This window comes from Antechinus flavipes, chromosome 4 (assembly GCF_016432865.1).
Source record: "Antechinus flavipes isolate AdamAnt ecotype Samford, QLD, Australia chromosome 4, AdamAnt_v2, whole genome shotgun sequence".
In the NCBI taxonomy this organism is placed as follows: Eukaryota; Metazoa; Chordata; class Mammalia; order Dasyuromorphia; family Dasyuridae; genus Antechinus; species Antechinus flavipes.
This window is the reverse complement of record NC_067401.1, coordinates 330,865,750-330,888,159: the sequence shown is the minus strand read 5'-3', so window position 1 is coordinate 330,888,159 and position 22,410 is coordinate 330,865,750. Positions and strand designations below refer to the sequence as shown.

Genomic DNA, 22,410 nt, shown 5'->3' with positions numbered 1-22,410 from the left:
CCTTACAGTAGATTGGAATTTAGTTGGCACTTGAAGGAATTCAGAAAGAGCAAGAGTTAGAGATGGGGAGGAGGAGGATAATTCTGAGCATGGAGGATAGAATTGAATGATGCTGGAGCACAGAGAATGTGGAGGGCAGTAAGGTGTAATAAGACTATTAAAGTTAGAAGGGGGCAGTTTATAAAGGATTTTCTGCACAAAACAGAAGATTTTGTATAAGATCTTAGAGGTGACAGGGAATCCCTAGAACTTAGTGAACAGAATAGTGAGACTTCTGCTTTAGGAAGATGAATTTGACAGCTGAGTAGGGGGTATTCTGGAGAATTGAGACAACTGAAGCAGAACAACTAACCAGAAGGCTCATTTATATTTTACTTTAATGTTTGTAGAATACTTTTTTTTTTTACCACCCTATCAGGTATAAGAAAACAATATGAGGAGATATGAGGATATGAGGAATATATGAGGATAGTGAAGATCACTGAGATAAAGTGACTTGCCCAATCTGATGACTTAGTGTCAGAAGCTTGGCCATTAATCCAGTTATCTAAAGAAACTAATGTTATGTGTATAATACAAATGTTGTTCAATCATGTATGTCTCTTTTTGGCCCTTTTAGCAATTTCCTTTTCAAAATCAATTTAGATTTATTCTGTTTATTTATATATATACATCCATGTTAGAAAGTAACCTTTTTGAGCAGAAGAGCTGTTTTCATTGATTTTTTTTTTTTGATATATCCCTAGTAGCAGAGCATCTGGTGCACAGTTAGTGTTTAACAAATAACTGTTCATTTATTGATTTCTATATGGCCTGAGTTTTTAAATTATGCTAGATTACGTATTCTGAATATGCATTTCTAACATTTAGAGGAAACAATGCAAAGTCAGGCAGAAAGATCTGATTCCCTAAAAGAGAAAACCAAATATTCAATTTTTGCATGGAATGGAAAAGATTTTTTATAGATTATTATATCTGAGCGTAGCTAGATGGCTCAGTGGATCAAGCTCTCGACCTAGAGTCATAAAGATTGGAATTTAAATTCAATTTCAGTCATTTACTAGCTATGTGATCCTGGGCTTAATCATCTCCCTCACTTTCCTCATTCACAAAATAAGGATAATTATAGCATCTCAAAGTTCTTGAGAAGATCAAATGAGATAATATGTGTAAAGTACTTAGCAAACATTAAAGTGCTACAAAAATGCTAACTATACAAATTATATGAAGCACAAGCTCCCTCATAAAAGTTTATCTTCTAACAGAATAAATAGGATAAATAAGGTACCCATATGAATCACTGTAAGACAAATTAAAAATGAATGTAAAGAATCTAAAGAATTATGAAAAACTTGAACATGAGAGGTCACTTCCAAAGGGAAAGGGGAGGAAACAGGACTTGTCAAGAAGTTATCAAGTAATAGATCTTGAAGAAAAGGAAGAGGAATTTCAAAAGCAAGATAGTGGGGGTAGGAAGGAAGAGCTCTTTCAAGAATAGATTTAGAGCTGAAAAGAATCCAAAAGTGGCAATCATAACAATAGCTAGCAGTTAAATAGTGCCTTAAGTTTTATCAATAGTTTGCATGTAATCCTCATAATAACTGTGAAATAAGGGGGAAAGAGAAGGAAATAAGCATTTATATAGTACTTACTATTTCCTAGGTACTGTACTAAGTGCTTTCACAGTTATTATTTTAGTTGATCCTCCCAACCACCTTGGTAAGTCAAGCAGAAGTTAAATGACTTGTCCAGGGTTACAGAACTAGCAGTGTGCATCTCAGGTTTCCTGACTCTAGGCCTATTGCTCTATCCACTAAACTGTCTCATCTCAGATCTTAAGAGGTATGGCAATTTAGTTCAGAGAAATAACCAGAAAACAGACAGGTGACCTATAATACCTCCACTGAATTTCAAATTGAAGGGGGGGAAACAGTCCCTGCTCTCAAGAAGCTCCCAGTCTAACAAGGGGAGAGATCAAGCAAACAAGCTATAAAAGATAAAACTCTTTCTTGTAATTGTAATCCCCACCAGCCCTTCAAAGGCTTAAAAATGTATAGATGCCTGGTTCCTAAGTGAATAAGCATCATTGTACTGTTGTGCTAAATCCACAGCCAGACGGCCAATAAGGAATGAAAGAAATGAATTGGAAAGAGATGAGAAGGAAATATGAGTATTTACACAATGCCTACTATGTGCCAGACACTGTTCTAAGCATTTTTCTTTTGTTACAAATATTATTTCACTTGATCCATCCAACAACTCTGCCAAATAGTCAATAAGTAATAAAGACATTACAATGGGAAGGGAATGAGTATTTATATAAGCACCTACTCTGTGCCTGACACTGTGATAACATACTGAATTTACATATGTTACTCACTTAATTCATATAAGAACCCTAGGAAGTAAGTGCCCCATGATACAGTTAAGGAAACTGAGATAGAGTTAAGTAACTTGCCTACAGTTTCACAGCTAATAAGTGTCTTAGGCAGGATACGAATTCATGTCTTCTTGATTCCGATTCCAGTGCTCTATCCATTGTGTCACTAGCTGCCTCTGACATGGACATGGCATATACAAGTTATGATACATAGCAAGCAAATAGCTGGTCTAAAGTCATTTTCATTTAGGATAATATTGCAAAGTTACAGGGAAAATAAATAATGCAAAACTAATCTTGAAGAAATTAGGTAGAATGAGATGATAATTCTATGCCTACCCACCCGTGATTTTAGAAATGAGTATGATTGCTTATTGAACATGACTTTGATTCCACATGCCTGACAATCAGAGTTACCAGTCTACCAGTAAATACTTTTATAAACACAGACCTGAAAGTCAGACAGAAGTTATTTTCCTGGGACTCATTCAACAATCATTTCTATTTATTTGCAAATTAGGTGGTCTTTTGGTATAATCTTCCAATAAGACCCAATCTACTACAATGCATCATGATCTGAAGGTGACAACATAATTCAAAGTATGCCTGAAAAAGACAAATCTGGCAGGTCTGTAATAGCAGCACCTGTGATAGACTAGGTGTCAATCTAGGACCAGAATAGCTAATTCTGGAAAGATTCCTTATCAGGCAATCCAGAAAGTTAAAGACATTTTCCAGGTTAAGAGCATTCTTGAACACCATCTACTAAATTCAGAAAGGAGAACAATCAAAGGAATCATCAACTTTTATGAAGAATTCTGTAAGTTTAAATATCTATGCATTTTATGTTTCAGGAAATCCAGAACTTATTTCAAGACTTCTATATTGGAGAACATGGGGGGGAAAAGGAAAACATTGTATTACCCTCGTTTCCAAAGCACAAGAAGGAAAAGAAGCCAGAATGCTTTTCGATTGAACAAAGGAAGTGTGGTGACTTATTTGCAAAAAAAAAGTAGCTTATTTGCAAAAATCAAAGATGTAGTAAACAGAAGTCACAAGATCAAAGTGAGACTTCTTTGACGCCACATACCATTAAAACTGAACTCAACCAATAAGGAAATTGTGACTTTAAAAAATTCTTACTTTCTTCTTTGCAAAAAACTTATCATTCCTTTGGCACCAATATAAGTCCCAAGTAAAAAGTTTACAACACTTCAAAGAAGTATTTGCCTTCAGAGATATAAACAACTCCACACACAAAAACATGTTAAGGTAAAAAAAATATATTCTTTTAATTGAATAAACAAATCATAACTCTTACTGGCATAGACTTAGGAATCTATGCTTTGTCCCTTGGTAAAATCTGTCTTTTTTTTTAATTACATTATTCAAGTATATCCATTCTAAATTATCAGATTAGTATGAACATACGAATATCAAAATATTCTCATGCTATTTATTTTCTCATTGTCTAACCACAAAGTTGTTTATCCCTACACAGCTGGGGAAATGCCAGATGTGCCTTCCTTCCCTTTTTTGTTTAAAACACACATACACATTCAGAGAACACTCACTCTTTTTACAACCCAGAAATATACTGGACAATTCCAAGAAATCTACTCTAACCCTTAGCAATAAAAACGATGAGAATTGTTTTTGTTTAAGTCTTAAAGCTAAAGTGTATAATGAAACGACATCATAAGAAGCTCTTCCAATTTTTATAACTAGCAACTAGTTACGGCTGGCTACATAAAAAGTTGAACTTTTAGTTACAAAGAGAAAAGGCAATCAACGCTATTACTATCTTAAATGAAGAAGCCTAATCAGGTGACATAGTTTTTAAAAAGAGCGAAGAATTCAGTTGTGGATTGCTACGTTATTAGATAGCACACATAACCACAAATAGGTTTTTCTCGTTCCCTAAATTTGTTACAGAAAAGAACTATAAAACGTCTGGCTTGTTTTCTCCGTGCTTTTCTGTGAGTAAGTTCAATTTTGGTTTATCCAAATCAAATTATGTTCAGAACGAATTCCAATACCCAATAGATCAAGGCATCTTTTCCCCAAAAAGGAGTCTGTACCTTTAAGGCAAAAAATCGACTATTAACCCTGCCCTCCCCCCTAAGGCATTCTACTTTTCTTTCACAAAGAATTCAGGATAGCTTCCCAAATCGGCTCACTGAGGAGATTTTATAGGTCAGAAGAAAATCAGCCCGGCGAAGTCGTTTCGTTGTCCTCAATTTTACATTTGCTCAAGTGCGAGAAAACAAAATCGTTTGTAAGAAAGAGAGGCGAGAGCTGCATCTGGCTGGCCAGCAGCCCCGCGGGACAGACAGCTGGAGGAAAGAGACTTCTGTCTCAACTCACCACTAGAACGTTGCTCAGACAGCGTGGAGACCGAGGTCTGGCCCATTTCTGCACGTTAGCGGGCCGGGGACCAGCAATCATGCAACTCTCTTGGTCCTCTGGTCATGGATTCTTTCCCCCAAGGGCTTCCAAAGGTTCATTTCACCTTTCCCGTAAAGCTCTTTCTGGTCTGAGTTCCCCAGGCACCTCCCGCCGGCCTCTCACGCTTGTCTGAAAGTCCACCTCCTATTGCAACCCAGCTCCGCTGGTTCCTGTTCCACTGAATGCCTGTCATTCCTCTATGCAGATTACTCGAGGTCAAAGGTCGTAGGGAGGGAGTCCCTAGCTGGTACAACTAGACCAGAGTTTGCTCACAGACCAAGACCCTCCCCTTTAACACAAAGGATGCCGCGGTAACTGATCCTATAAGACTTGAATGAAAAGAAATTAAAGTACTTAGTCATGGTACTTAAGTTTTAACAAGATATGTATGGGTTCCCCCCAAAAAAACTTCTTATAATCTTTAGCGTCTCCCTCATCCCTCATTGTGCCCCCTCCTCTATTGTATATCTAATATTGCCGAGAGGTTATAAAGAATGCCCCCCTCTTTTTTTTTCTAGTTGTGTTTTTCCCATTAAAAAAAAAAGTATTTCCCTTTAAAAATGCTGAAAAAAAAAAAAATGCTTCGTTTAGGGAGTAGCCATACAGTGTCTGAGTCAGGATTGGAGCAAAGATGATTGGGGCTGGGAAAGATTATGTGAGACTAACAAGCAATTCACCTAGTTTTCAGCACCTAAAACTGAAATTTTTGCTACTCCTGTATCTTATAAGTTACATTAATGAGATACTAAGAATAATTCACACTTCTAGAATATATGAGTTTTACAGAGCACTTTCCTAAAAAATAATCCTCTTAAGTCAGTAGAGCAAGTATAATGACCACCATATTACAGACAAGGAAATTGAGGCTCAGAAAGTGTAAATGACTCGCCTAAGATCACCTAGCAGAATCTGGACTAAAACTCATATCTTTTATGACTTATGTTCCTGTCATTATACCACACTGCCTTTTGGAAGAAAGATTCAAGATGCTTTCAAATATTCTGGGAGGAAAAAGCTATTTTCAAATAGTATAATACCAGCATTGTATGTAATTAAAAAACAAAAAACAAAAACCTAGAAACAAAAATCCAACAAGTGAATGGTTAAAAAAAAAAAATGTGGCATATTAACATAATTGAATGCTATAATGCAATGAAGATTGATAAGTAGGAAAAATATAAAGATATTTTTAAATTTTTATTAAATAATAGGAAACAAAAAAATTAGAATGATATAATAACTAATTATATAAAGAATTACTAAGTAAACTAGACTAAAAGGACAAAGAAGTATAATGGGAATTGAAGAGATTGAAATATCTGTAAGATAGTCACTATGTAAAGTTTAGGTTGCATAATAATAGACTACTAGGTCAGGAATCTGGAAGACCCGAGTTAAAATATGTCCTCAGATACTTAACTAGTTGTGTAAATCCCTTAATCTCTGTTTGCTTTAATCCAATGGAGAAGATAAGAGCAAACCATTCTATTACCTTTGTGAAGAAAACCTCATGGACAATATGGTCCACAGGGATCACAGGTTCAATCAGATATGATTGAACTCCACCACCACCACTGCACAGTTAGATAATGAAGTGACTGAGTTCAAATCTGGCCTTAGACACTAGCTTTATGACACTGGCTAAATCACGTAAGCCTGTTTGCCTCAGCTACCTGATCTGTAAACTGGTCTGGACAAGAAATTGGCAAGTCATTCCAAATCTCAAATGGGGTCACAAAGAATCAAGTGATTGAACTGTTGTTACAACAATAACAAGCAACATTTAATTTTTTTTAATTTGATGTTTACTATAGTTTTCAATTTTTTTTTTATTTGAAAGAATACAATTTAGAAGAATTGCACATGTTTAACATACATTGGATTAGTTACTAGCTAGGGAAAGGGGTTGGTAGGAAGGGAGGGAGGGAGAAAAATTTGGAACACAAGGTTTTGCAAGGATAAATGTTGAAAACTATATTTTGAAAATAAAAAGCTATTGTTTTTTTTTTTCAAGAAAGAATACTAGGAAATATAACCCTCATTGAACAAAGAAGGAAAAAATAAATGGGAACTTGACCTAAAAACTGAACTGATGAATGGACATCTATATCCATGATTTCACTCTGACATTTGATTAGGTAGTGATCATCTTCCCACTACAAACAAAAAAATGATAAGCTCTGTAGATAAGAGATTATAAATATAAAAAATACAGCATAATAGTGGTTGTCTGGTACCCTAAAGTATATATTGTTATTATACTACATGCTTATTATCTTATTGTATTATATATTATAATTGATATGTTTTTCTTAATTTAAGCTTTTAAAAAATCTGAATTTATCCAGCTAATTTATTGCCTCCTTTTGAGACAGTCATTTTTTCCCTTTGATTTTTCAAGATGTTTATCCACGCAATTAACTTAAAAAATTTGATCGAGTATTCATTTCACTTTGCTTTGGCAAATTAAGAATTAAGGTTTCCTTATAGACCAGATATGAGTTCCAAACTAGACAAGCATCCTATCTCAATTTCAAATTTTGTACATGGCAGACACCTCCTTCTGGCAAAGGTCTAGATTTCAGATCACCTGAGTGTTCTCAAGAATTCTAACACTACACCATGAAGATTGAAAGTGTTTCCTTCCTATATCTATTCCCATTCATTGGATTTAATTGTGAGGACAGAGGAAGGGCAGGGACCTGGACATGGGATTCCATTTGTGTAAAGAACACAGCAGCTTGTCTGTGAAACTTTACAGTCTTGAGAGCTTACATTAGAGTGGCTGGATGACTTGTCGATCTATGAGTTAGTCATTAAGCAATTACTAAAAGTTCCATGCATTAGGCACTGTGCTAAGCTATCTGGGGATACAACAACAATACAAAACAGGGTAGTAAGAAGCTTCATTTTATCTGCTCTACAATTATTGTATAAACTTCCAAATCCCATCTTTTACAGGAAACCTTTCTCAGCCCTTAATTCTAATGCTTTTCTTCTGATAATTATTTCTTATTCATCCTGTATGTAGTTTGTTTATACATATTTGTTTGCTTGTTATCTCTCCTTATATAAGAGTGCAAGCTTCTTGAAGGCAGGGATCATATTTTGTCTCTTTTTTGTCTTCCCAGGGATTTCCACACTACTTGGCACACAATAGGCACTTAATAAATGTTTATGGACTGATTAACTTCAAATTTCCAGGGAAGTAGATTATCCCAGTGCTAGTACTCTAGGATTTGTTATACCTCATACAGAACCTTTCATAATTTTGTGAATTTCATATTTCTCTCAGACCTAAAAAAAAATAAAGAAAACTAAGTCTTCATTTGGGATCACTTTATTTGCCCTTCTCTGAACATTTAATCAAAGCTTTAAAAAAAACTGAGCATCCCAGCTGGGAAAATGTATATATTATTGCACTGAAATTCAGAACAAGGGCAGAACATTAGAATCTATTTTGTTACCAGTGACCTTCCCTAATGTTCTTTAGTATTTTATTCCCCTTTCTGATCACAGCAATATATTATATATAAAGAACTTATAAATCCTTCTCCTGGTGTTAACAAATAGTTTGAAATTTGCCATTTATAGAAGAATAGTTTAGTGTACTTTTCATCAAAATTACCTTCTACTTTTCCCTCATCACATCTCATCAGCCACTCTGCTGCCTACTCATACACACAGTTTCATGATGTTTCTTCAGATTTATGTATGCTAGATTTAGTATTTCTGTCACGGGAAGAATTTAGTGTCATTTGATTCCTTAGAAATTCTCCTGCACACTATTCTTTTCAAATCATTTGAAAAATTTTTTAAAAATTAGAAGAGTATCAGTGTCCATTCTTGGAAGGCCAAACTGTTAATACTTTTTCTGAATAGCTTATTCCCTTTTATATATTATTATTATATTTTATTATATATATAAAATAAATATATATAATCATATATATTTATTATTTGTATATATAATATATATGTTAAGATATATATAAAACAACTCTATACAAACAATATATGGTGAAAAGAGCATAGGAAAGGAGAGAGCAAAGAAAAGGAAAGAGCATAAAGAACAAACTGTACAGATCTTTCATTTTTCTTTTTGGGGGAGTCCTTATTCCAGTTACATCCTTAATTGTATTCCTCAGGATAATTTTGCTCAACTCTGTCTCTTGCTATTCATGTTTCTTCCTTCCAATATTTCTTATCACTTTAGGAAGTGATACTATTCATGATCTTCCACCATCTTTCTTCATAATTTTTTTTTAATTTTCAAAACATTTGCATTCAACATCGACCCTTACAAAACCTTTTGTTCCAAATTTTCTCATCTTTCCCCCCACCCTCTCTCCTAGATGACCAGTAATGCAATATATGTTAAACATGTTAAATATATATATATGTTAAATCTAATATATGTATACATATTTATGCAATAATCTTGTTGTCCAAGAAAAATCAGATAAAAAATCTGACATTTTACATTTTACAAATTAATTTTTATTTTCAACTGGTATTTCCTTTTGTTGTTAAATTACTACTAGACAATTTAATCAGATGTTGATGAGTAAGGTGATTTTTACACCCTTTAAGTCTCCTTGTTATGGTTATTGATATAATCGCTAAAGTTCTATAATTGTTACAATAAGTATTGATATCCTGTCCCCTAACCATGTCTCTTTCTTCATTTGTTTAAATAGATAAGGTTGGAGTTATTTTGATTATATATCACGTCTTTTTATTCTAGTTTTACCTTAATTTTGATCTTTGCTCTTATATTAAGTTAGTTATTATAAAATATCACTTGTTAGATTTGGTGTAAGGAAAATCAGAGTTCAAATCTTGCCTCAAATATTATTTATGTTTCTTGGCAAGTCACTTAACTTCTTCAGTCTCAGTTTCTTCCTATATAAAATAGAGATAATAATAGCACCTACTTCACAAGATTATTGTTTTGAAAGTCAAATAAGAATATATAAACAAAGAGTTTTTGCAAAACTTAAAGTAATATACAAATATCAGTTATTGATATTATTAAGTTCTTGTTCTCACTATATAGTCAGCAAATTCGGGAGTGACACCCCCATCATTAATAGTTCATATTTATGAAAATATAATCACTTCGATTCTTCTTTTAAAAATTATATTGTTTGGTGTTTGCCAAGTTCAATGCTTCCCAATTCAAGAGAATCAATGACATCACGGATAATGACTTGCACATAAATTGTATTCTTTATGTTCAATATATATGGCTTCTGTGTTAACTATAAGCATTTTGCCTCTTTCATTTCTTCTCTGTTTTTATAGCCTTGCACTCAGAAGGTGCTTGATAAATGCTAACTGGGTTTGTTGTTAAATCCAGACCTCATATACAATGCTATTTATAAAAGTAAAAGGAATGTGTGATACACAAACTAGTTTGAAGCCAAAGCCCTTTGTATCTCTCCTATTCCTTTAAATTCCCATTTTGCATTAGAGATATTTGTAAACCAGTCTCATCCTCTTGCTGGAAAAGAGGTTCCATAAAGGCAGGGGCACATATTTTTGATCTTTGTAGTCTGCCATATGCAATGCATTGTAATCTAAGTGCAAAGATGGAAGTGTTTCAAAATTTATTGAATGTCTCATCTGTCAGTTTATAACAACAGTAATAACAATAGTAAACTGCTATATGGCAGAGATTATCTTTTTGGGGGGAGGGGGTTGTATTCATACATACTTATAAGGTGCCCTGCACGTGGTAGATCCTTAATATATATTTATGGAACTGAATTTGAAGGAAATCCCTGTTCTGAAAAAATTTAATTCAACACACTTTATTTAAGGGCCTATATGTAAGGTACTGGTGATTTAATTACAAAAATAAAATAACTCTTGTTTTAAAGGAACTTAAATTGTACTGAGTCATAATATCTTAAAAAGTAAATTCTACTACAACATATTTTTTAAAAAGAAATTTGTGTCAATATCTTTTGTTTTTAACCATGACTATTTCCCTCTGTATCTTTTCTTCTCTGTCCTTTATAATCCAATTTTCAAAAAAATAATAAAAAGAGAAATAAAATCCAGCAAACTGATTAATATATCATAAAAAGTTGACATGATGTACAATGCTCCATATCCTTCCGTAGAAAGGAAAGGTGTTTTCTCATATCTCTTCTACCAAACCAAGCTTGTAAAACATTTTGCAATTTGAATTTGTGAATTTGTTATTCAAATGCACTCTTCAATCACTGAAAGTTCATTATAATACTCATTTAATTATATAAATTAGATAATTTGGATAAATTTGAAGGCAGACAGTGGGAGCTGTCAGTTTATGCCTAACAAAAATTTAATAATAAACACACACCCATACCTAGCCAAGGTGGTGAATTGGACAAAGGAAAACATTTTTTCTCTGACAGGAATCTTTGAACTCTTCATAGAAGAGAAATACAACATTCCACAAGTGTTAACACAGGAAATAAACCTGTAAGACTGGCTTTTTCCCCCCATTGTTCTCTTAATTTGTGTAAGTGCTTTGAATAAAATCCTACTTCCAGTTTATTGCCTTCCACAGTTGGTTTTGTTTTTGTCCTGGAGTTCTTTTATTTATCACTTTCTTGCACAGGAATGATTAGAAGGTCATTTAATCACTATCCCTGAGTGTTTCTGTCTATAAGGGGTGATGATACTTAGTGACTGAACAGAACAATGGGAAGAATAGATGAGAATACAAAGATCTCAATAGGTAGGAGAAAAGACTGGAGCTGGAGTCAAAGGACTTCAGTTTTAATCTTGACTCTGCTCTTTATTATCTATGTGATATAAATATAGATATCAATAATAATAATAATAACAATAGTAGTAGCAAAAGCAGTTAGTTATACTAGGTAGCAGGCATTATATTAAGCTTTTTTTAAAAAAAGTTTTATTTTCAAAACCTATGCATAGATAGTTTTCAACATTCACTTTTGCAAACCTTATGTTCCAATTTTTTTGGCACTGTGCCAAAAAAAGGAGATATAAATGCAAGTTAAAAAAAAAAAAAAACAGTCCCTATCTTCAAGGAAGTTATATATTAATGGGTGAAAATAATAATAAAGAAAAGCTGGGGGTGAGGAAAGGAGATGGGGAAGAGAAATGCAATTGTGAAAGAAATGGAAAAGTTCAGAGAAAGTGAAGTTTTAGGGTTGAGAATGAAGAAAGGATGAACTGGATACCTCAAGAAATGATGGTATGGGTTAAAGACCTCTTAATCAGAAATGAGGGGCATAGAATGGTTGGGAGGCATCTCTAACAAGGTTGCTTTTGAGGAGGTAGAGAAGTCTAGAAAATGAGCAGTAGAATAGGAAGAGTTTGATCATAAACATTTTACTTTACCTCACTGAGTCTTGGTTTTCTCATCTGTGAAATGATGGGATTAAACCAAATCGTTTCCCAGGATTCTTTGAGCTCTAAAGTCTATGATCACATTCTAGAATATTCTTTTATGGAAAACAACACTTTTCATCCTCATCCCTAATTTGAAATAATATATTCTCATTCCTTTGGCAAAACATATTAATATCTAAAATGTGTTAATAATTATTAAACTGAGTGTATTTTCTTACTGATATAAATATGAGGGAAATTCCTGGAAGGAAACATTACCTTAATAATTTCTGCCAGTGATTCCTAGTCATCTATTTTTAACAAGGGAGTGACAACAGAAGGAATATGCTATATACTCAGTGCAGAATTATCATCCCAATTTTTACCTTGGCTACTGAGTAGAACTCAGATTAGAGCCCACCAAGAGCTTCCAGTGATTGATAGTGACTTAATTCCATGAGGTCTATGGTGATCAATGAACCTCTGCTCTGTTTGGGATTCTAGTGGAAGTGTGGAAGAAGAAATATAAAGGAGGAAGTAACTGTAAGTAAAGTGTTCTTGAGTAACTAGGGAATAAGAATCCAGGTTTTAATAAATCAAGATCAAAAGCTAGGAAGATATCTCATAAGTGATAAAGAAGAGGAAAGATGTAAACAATATCTAAACTAGAAACTGACTCACGGCTTATGAGGGATTTAACTAAAGATACAATTCTGGCTTCAGGTTGTAATAGTTCTATGTTTCTTATGTATTCTTCTTATATCCTTTTGGAAAAGAGATAGAGATGATATATAGGTAAGGGCTAAATCAGATAGCCTGTAAGATCCATGCCAAGTCTGATATTTTCTGATACAGGGACTATTATTTGTCATAAAACTCCAATGCTTAGTAAAGTGCCTGGTCCATAGTAGGCTTTTCATAAATGCTTATTGATTGATTAATTATGTCTTTCAAGACCAAGGGCAAAATCAATACTGTATAACATATGTTAAAAAACCCATATGCAACCATAATTCTGCTTGATAAACACCCAGTTATGCTTATGGATACTAGAAACTGTCTGATAATTCTTGAAATTCCTTGAACAGATTATTACATATGACAAACAAATGTGTGAAGACATCTGTCATTCTGTGGCTATACTTTAAATAGTAAAGAGACTAAAGTTTCCATTCCCTCATTTTCTTTCTTTTTTTGGGGGGGGGGGAGAGAGCAAGTTAATCATTTTATTAACAAGGTCAACAGGTTATTAAATTAAAAGGGAGAGTCAGTTGGTCATCTCTGTTAGATCAAAAATGATCAGACCAAAGATAAACATGTGATTCCTTCATTTTCTTTGCCTCTAATGGATTCCTCTTTTTTCAGATGATCTATTTTTCATGATATAAGGGAATGGGCTGTTTGGGTAAAACTTACCTAAGATAATAGCCACAAAGCTTTTATTTTTCTGTTAGATATATACTTTAAGGAGTTCACTATAATTTGCCTAGAATGATCTTGGGAATCAATTAATCACCAAGCACTTATAAAGTGCTCTTGAGGTCCATGTAAACAAAGCACTGAAGATTCAGAGAAAAAAGCAAAACTGATTTTTTTTTTTTTTTTTGGTATCTATAAGGAGGTATTTACTTTTGAGAAAATGTCAGAATATATTATAGGATAGGAAATGGAAACTCAGGTTTCCTAGCATTTGGCCTAGTGTTCTTTGACTATTTCTGAGCTATTTTCATAATCACAGGATTTCAAACTCTGAAGGGACCACCAACATCACTTAGTTCAATCCATACTGGTCAGACACAGTTTTCCAGCCCTTGACAAGTACTCATCCCCTTATTCTTTTATTGCGGCAAAAAGTCCCATCTTCAGAGTCTGGTGTTATCTGTACTTTTAGTACAGATACATAGTCTTTTAGACTCATATTTACTCAAAGCTTCTACTCAAGAATTAGTCCTTCCTTCCTGAAATCTATAGGTGAAGCTGTTCTGTTGTTTCCCATCTTTACCCATCATTCAATATTTAAAGAGAACCTATAATGCACACCTAACTGTATGAAGCTAGATAGCTTCTGCGATATCGAACTTAAAAGCTCTCAGTGGATTTTGCCATTTAAGTAACAAAAGTATCATCTATTGTGAGGCATTTACTGAAGCAGAACTGAGACCAGGAAGGCCAGTGTGTCCTCTGGAGGCTAACAAAATATAATATTAAGGCTGCTTCTAATTCCAAACCAAACTGAGAGTCTCAAAAATTACAGGAATGTCAGAATTAGAAAGAACCATAGAAGTCATCTTAGTCCAATTTGTACTGAACAAGAATTCCCTCCATAATATTCCTGGCAAGTTCTTGAAGACCTCTAATGATGGAAAGAAGGCACCTAGGTGACTCAGTGGACCAGGAATAATCTGTAATCAGCCTCAAACACTCACTAGCTATGTGACCCTAGACAAGTAACTTAACCTTCATTTGTCTTAAGCTATTGAAGAAGAAATAACAAATTATTTCAATATCTTTGCCAAGAAAACCCTATGGACAAATATTGGCTTGTTATGGTCTATAGGGTTACAAAGAGTTGGACATGACTGAATAACAACAGCTGATGAAAAAACTTACTATTTGTCAAGAGAGCTCTTTATTCTTGGTCATTTCTAATTATTTAGAAGTTTCCCCCAACCAAGAAGTTGTCTTTGGTGATTAAAACACATTTTATATCTTAAAACCTATGAACATTATTTTCTGGGAAAATGGTCTAATTTATTGTTCTTTTTGTAGATTTGTGTTTAAGTTTTTGAATAATTGAGTATGTTTTCAGGAATGAAAATTGTGACTTGATTTACTATTTTTAAAAGAATTTTCATTAGAAAAAATAAATATCAACCAAATATAAGAACATTAGAAATAAAACATTAGTTATTGAGCCCATGTTTCTTTCTGACATTAAAGTTTTGCTTTCCGGCATAAAGCAGAAAAGTTTAATTCATCTTCCAAATGACAGAACATCACATACTTGAAGATAGTTAACAAATTTTCCTCTAAATTTTCTGTTCTACAGAATAACCAAGGCTAATTTTCTCAACATCTTCTCCTATCTGATATCTCCAATCCCTAGACCTTTTGTATCTTTCACTATGAAGGATACAAAATTATATGGATACGTGATTGTAGAAATAAGGCACATGTAAATATATATTGTATCCTCTACCTCTAAAATCCTTGAAGGCTGAATTTTTTTCTTTTTCACTTTTGCATCTCTAATACCCTTGCACAATGCCCTTGTCTGTTTGTACAAATTGTTCATCTGTTGAACATCTAAGGCTAGAATAATTGCATTTTAGTAGGTACAGAATTTGATATATTATATATTGTCTTTTCCACTTAGATGGTCCATATGTGAAAGTGTTCAAAGATTTTCAATCAGTAGAGATTTCCCTAATGTCTATCAACACAGTTCAAGAAGTATCCTTGAAGATTACCTAAATTTATACCCATATTAAGCTATAGCTAACATTTTCCCCTTCCACCATTCATTACCATACCATAATTTCCTGTTGCACATTGAAAGAATACAAATTAATAAGAAACAACATTAGCCCATATATAATATATTTCCTAACATAAATGTACTTTATAAAATCAAGCTAAAATCATATATTATGATGGTTAGAAGGGATTTTTAGAGAATCTAATCTAATGTTTTAATTTTACAAATGAGGAAACTGATGATGAAGTGACATGACAAATGGCATATTGCTAATTAGTGACCAAGATGGGATTTGAACCCAGGTTTTTTTATTCCAAGTTCAGAATATCACTCTTCTTTCTACCAAGATAGAATCAAATCATACTGTATAATTCAGACAAATTCAAATAAAATATTCTCTACATTAAGCAATAAATGAGAATATTTCCCTTTGATACAGATAATTAAAAAGCCACTATCATAATCCACAGAGAATCATTTTTCTTTTTTTGGTAGTAAAAATATTAGGAAAGCAACCAAAAAAATCACTAACATAACAGATAGAATTAGCCAGAATTTAGAGGAATTAACAGAGCAATACTAGGAAAGGAAAGATTGTTTTTCCTGACTTCAGAGAAAATGATGCAGATCCAGTTCTCAATGTTATTTAAAAATACAATGCTCCAATAATTCCATAGACTATGACTAAAAACAGATGTAAAGTTCATACACATTGCTTATTTCAGTTTCCCCCAGAGTAAACATCTATCCTTAATGTTTCTCATTTGTAGTGTAATGCTATGGGTACAATACCAAAGGGAACCACAAACATAATCACCACTAGTTTCTCCTTTCCAATTGACTGAAATTCAGCTGTTCTTTACTTTTTCTACACATGATTTTTTTTTCCTTTCTTTTTTTAAGCAGTAAATCAAGCCACAAAGTTAATTACTGAAAACAAACTCAATTAGTTATTAGAAAACTTAGATCCAAACTTAAAGAAAGGTCTCCAAATTACAAAGAAAGGCATACAAAGTTTTAGATCATTGTGTTACAATAACCACAAATTAATTCTTAAATAGGGAGAACTGACAAATTTTTCAGGCAGGTGGGGAAGGGTAGGGAGTCAAAAGGGAAGGAAGCTAATTCAGAATTCTATTAAGACAATTTATTTAGGAAAAAGTAATATTATAACACAAATAAAGAAATGAACATACAAAATTGGTTGGGACTATTACTATTACAAATAAGTAGCTTATTTTATTTTATTTTATTTTTTATTATAGCTTTTTATTTACAAGATATATGCATGGGTAATTTTTCAGTGTTGACTTTGCAAAACCTTCTGCTCCAACTTTTCCCCTCCTTCTACCCACTCCCTCCCCTAGAAGGCAGGTAGACCAGTACATGTTAAATACGTTAAAGTATATGTTAAACACAATGTATGTATGTATACATATCCATACAGTTATTCTGCTATACAAGAAAAATTGGACTTAGAAATAAGGTAAAAAGGACCTGAGAAGGAAAACAAAAATGCAAGCGGACAAAAACAGAAGGAGTGGAAATACTATGTTGTGTTTCACACTCATTTCCCATAGTTCTTTTACTAGGGGTGGCTGGTTCTCTTCATTATTGAACAATTGAAACAGATTTGGTTCATCTCATTGTTGAAGAGAACCACATCCATCAGAATTGATCATCATATAGTATTTTTGTTGAAGTGTATAATGATCTCCTGGTTCTGCTCATTTCACTTAGCATTAGTTCATCTAAGTCTCTCCAGGCCTTTCTGAAATCATCCTGCTGGTCATTTCTTACAGAACAATAATATTCCATAACATTCAAATACCACAACTTATTTAGCCATTCTCCAATTGATGGGCATCCATTCAATTTTTAGTTTCTAGCCACTACAAAAAGATCTACCACAAACATTTTTGCACATACAGGTCCCATAAGCAGCTTATATGGCAGAGCAGTGAGAGCATTAGACCCAGAGTTAGGAAGACATGGGTTTGAATTCTGCCTCAGATACTAACTAGACAAGTCACTTAATCTGCCTCAGCCTCAGTTTCTTTATTTGTAGTAATAAAGATAATTAAAGTACTTACTTCTCAACTTTGTTGTAAGAATCCAATAAAATATGTAAAGTACTTTGTAAACCTTTAAGGGATATGTAAATGGTAGTTATAAATTTTGTCATCCACAACAAAAATTACTTATTTGATACTTTATATTCATTACCTTTCTAAATATCAAACTTACAATCACAAGACTGTGCCTGGAAATACTTAAAATAAGAAGATTGTTCAACAGTGATGGGACTCAATACAAAAACCAAAGCCAAGAGGAACATGCCTCATTTGCATATTCTCTAAAACAAAACTAGGTCATTCCTAAGGTTGTTTCCAAGTCTAATCTATAGAAACATAATGAAATAGGAAATAAAATAGCCCTCAGGGTAAGGAAAGAGAGAGAAAGAGAGAGAGAGAGAGAGAGAGAGAGAGAGAGAGAAAATGAACAGAGACAGAGACAGAGAAGTGGATATGATCACTGAGCAAAAGTTAGTGATGTTTGGAAAATTACAGAGAACAGGAAGGAACTACAAAATTGGAAACCACTCCCATCTCAGCTCAAGGGATTTTCTCTGGTAGTCCCCCATGTCTGGGAAGCTCTCCCTTCTCAACTCTGCCTACTGACATCCCACCCTTTCATTAAGTTCCAACTAAAATTCCATTTTTTACAGGATGCCTTTCCCAACCTTGTTAATTCTAGTGCCATTTCACCATTAATTATTTCTTATTTATCTTTTATATAGTTTGCTTTGTATATATTTGTTTGCATGCCATCTCCTCATTAAATTGTAAGCTTCTTGAGGGCAGGAACTTGTTTTTACTTATTTATTTTTGGAGCCCCAGTGCTAAGCATTGTGCTTGGCATATATTAGGCACTTTGTAAAATGTTTATTGATTGAGTAGGCTAAATATTCCAATTTAAATTTTTTGAAAGGCAGAGAAGGTAGTGTATGAATTATAAATCAATGAGATTGACTCTATTACTAATAAAATTCTTGGATGTATTATCAAAAGAATGCTTAGTAAGCATCAAAAAAAGAGGGAAGGAGCATGTGACCCAGCATAACTTCATCATGAATATGTCAAATGAGATATTTTCTTTTCTTGAAAAAATTATTGGACTGGTAGATCAAGTGAAGACTACAGCTTCTCTAGATAATAATAAACCACTTGACAAAATCCCTTATGTTATTCTTATGGGAAAAGTGGTATAGATGATGATACAAGTAGATAAGAAATTCAGAACTATATGAATGACTGGACCCAAGAGTCATTATTAATGATTTGATGTCAACTTGGAATAAGCTTACCAGTGATGAGTTGAATGAACTTTACATCTGTTTAGTCCTGCTCTGTTTAATATTATCAATGACTTGGATAAAGGCACAGATGGTTCCTAATAAAATGATGATGACACAGAAGACATAGCTAAAGAGACTGGGAGACAGGATTTAAAAATATCTTAAGAGGTTAAAATAGTGAACTGAATCTAGTTAACTAAAATTTAACTAACTAAAACCCAGGTCTGACACTACCTATAGCTGAACTTGAATCATTTTTGAAGAGGCCCAATGACATCACAAATGGTGCCTTAAGTTATAAGTGAATTGGAGTTAAGTGAGGCAAAATTACACAATATCATCAGCCTTACATTACACTCTCTTCCAAAAACCATGAAATTCCAGTGATAAGATAAAAATCAGGATGAGTGATGATGACTGGGATGCAGTGGAAATCTTGGGGTCTTCAATGTCTGGGTAAACTCTATATGGTATACAATGCCTGTTTCAATCACCTTCATGGTCATTAGAATAAATTATCCTCATCTATCCATTCCACTGGGGTAAATCTTCACATGCTTAATGGTAGATATTCCTTTACTCACCAATAGGCTTGAAGACTGTTGGTTACCTTCAACCCAGTTTAGCCCATCTGCTAAGACAAATTTACTGGGATATATTTGCTTTGCATGCTACAACTTCTTTCAGTTACAGGTAAGAGTTGGGTGACAGAAGGACACCAACAGTGGATGGGCAGCTGTGAAACGGGCTCAGCAAGCCCTCACAACAGAGGTACTGGTCCACAATGCACAGGCCCCTATCTTGATAAATATTTAGTCTTCCCCTCTGGTTCAAAAAATCAAATTTATAGGTATAGGTAGAAAAAAAAGTATAAGAGAGCAGGAATGGTTAGATAGCATTTTGTCTGAAAAAGATCTGTGTGATTATTATGGACTATAAACAATGTGATATAATAGTATGATATAATAGCCATAAATCACCAAAAGCTTAAGTTGCATTGAATGGTATAGCATCCAGGACTGCAAAGGTGATAATCTTAGTGCACTATGCTATAGTTAAACTTCATTTATAGTTTGCATCTAATTCTCAGCACCACATTTTTTTGTTAAAGTGGAAAGTTCCCAGAGGAGGACAAACAAGATGGTGAAGGGTCTGAAATGTGTAGCCAAGCCAAAACAAAAAGACTTAGCAGCCAATTCTATTACTGTCTTCAAGAATTTGAAGATCAATCAGATGAAAGAGCAGCTGGGTGGCACAATGGGTACATTGCTAGGTCTGGAATCAGGAAGACTTACTAACTGTGTGACCCTGGGCAGGTCACTTAACTCCATTTGCCTCAATCTCCTCATCTGTAAAATGAGCTGGAGAAGGAAATGATAAACCACTGTAGTTATCTTTGCCAAGAAAACCCAAATGAGTTAGGGAGATTTGGACAAGACTAAATGACTGAACACCCACATGTGGGAAAGATTTTTCTGCTTAGCCTCACAAAATTAAAATAGGAACATTAAGTGAAAACTACAAAGAAATAAATTTTGGTTTGATGTTGAGAAAAATTCTCTAACAGAACTATCAGAAAAAGGAAATGAGATATCTCAAGAGGTACTAGATCTTCCCATTTTGGACCCGCTTTTCCCTCCTGCTTGAGATTTTCAAACAAAGTCTGTATGACCTTTAAAAAATTTAATGTTTTGTTTTCCCCCAATTACATGCAAAAACAATGTTTTACATTAATTTTTTTAAAAATTTGAATTCCAATTATGGAATATTATTGTTCAGTAAGAAATGACCAACAGGATGATTTCAGAATGTCCTGGAGAGACTTACATGAACTGATGCTGAGTGAAACGAGCAGGGCCAGGAGATCATTATAATACTTCAACAACAATACTATATGATGACCAATTCTGATGGACCTGGCCATCCTCAGCAATGAGATGAACCAAATCAGTTCCAATGGAGCAGTAATGAACTGAACCAGCTACGCCCAGCGAAAGAACTCTGGGAGATGACTAAGAACCATTACACTGAATTCCCAGTCCCTATATTTTTGCCTGCCTGCATTTTGGATTTCCTTCCCAGGCTAATTGTACAATATTTCAGAGTCCGATTCTTTTTGTACAGAGAAATAATGGTTTTGTCATGTATACTTATTGTGTATCTAATTTATACTTTAATATATTTAACATCTACTGGTCATCCTGCCATCTAGGGGAAGGGTGGAGGGAAGGAGGAGAAAAATTGGAACAAAAGGTTTGGCAATTGTCAATGCTGTAAAATTACCCATACATATAACTTGTAAATAAAAAGCTATTAAAATTTTTTTGAATTCCAAATTCTCTCCTCTCTTCTTTCTCTGGAAATGGATAGCATTTTTCATCAAAGATCCTTCAGGATTGTTTTGGATCAGTGTATTGCTGAGAATAACTAAGTTGCTCATCATATAATATTGTTATTACTCTATACTGTGTCCTCCTGGTTCTGCTCATTTTCCTTTGCATCAGTTCATATAAGTCTTCCCAGGTTTTTCTGAAAGTATTCTGTTCATCATTTCTTAGAGAATATGGATGACCTTTTATCAAGTAGAGTAGAAGGATATCTCAAGTTTCTGCAAGCTGTATTAGATGACTCCTGAGATCCATTTCAACTCAGATTCTATAATGTCATCATCATGGACACTACTCATGAACATATCTACTTAATTCTGATTTTTGATCTGAAAGTTTGGGTCCTCCTGATTGTATGTCTGCTATATACTCCAGAGATAAGAATCCTTAGATGTAGTGAGCTTTCTAGAGCCCCCAAGTTGGGGTGCCAAAATACACTGTCCAGACTAGCTCTCTGGAGGACCTTGGGACCAGCCCGAGTCCTTGGTCTTAGTGGAGGACTGATGAAGGCAGGAGACTCACGAGGATTGTCAAAGATGGGGTTCTGGAGTCTTGAGATCAAGCTCGAGCACATAGTCTTGTCTCCAGTCCTCTCAGCCCTTAAATACCTTAGTATGATTACATCACTACAATACACTGAGCATGGGCCAACTGTAGAACCATTATATCACCATATCACACTGTGTAAGAGCCAACTAGAGTGATTACATCATTACATCACACTATGTATATATGAACTAGAGAACCATTATCTCATTAATCACACTGAGTAAGTGCTTATCTATAAGCACCCTGCTGTCCTTGTTTCAAGTATACCTTTCTCACAGTTCTCCCGCTATCTGCAGTCCTCTACACTTAGACCCTGCAGAAGATAAATGAAAAATAAGACCCTCCTAATTTTTTACAGAGATTAGATTTAGGAAAAGATCATGGGTATAGAGCACTGCATTGAATGTCATACTTGTTTAATGTGAAAATTGATTTTGATAGGAAATAGCTCTTT

General features: G+C 34.0%; 1 protein-coding gene across 4 annotated transcripts in view; it reads right to left on the bottom strand.

Annotated features, from left to right (window-relative positions):
* Positions 1–22,410, bottom strand: part of PHACTR2 (phosphatase and actin regulator 2) — a 247,433-nt gene that overhangs the window by 155,698 nt on the left and 69,325 nt on the right. The window contains exon 1 of one of the 4 annotated variants that reach the window (XM_051997879.1): positions 4,748–4,961. The exons of 1 other annotated variant lie outside the window; for it this stretch is intronic. In XM_051997879.1, the coding sequence (XP_051853839.1) occupies positions 4,748–4,793 (46 nt within the window). In that variant the 5' untranslated portion in view covers positions 4,794–4,961. Of the gene's footprint in view, positions 1–4,747; positions 4,962–22,410 lie in introns of those variants that run through there. 2 more of the 4 variants (XM_051997882.1, XM_051997883.1) reach the window with 2 other exon arrangements.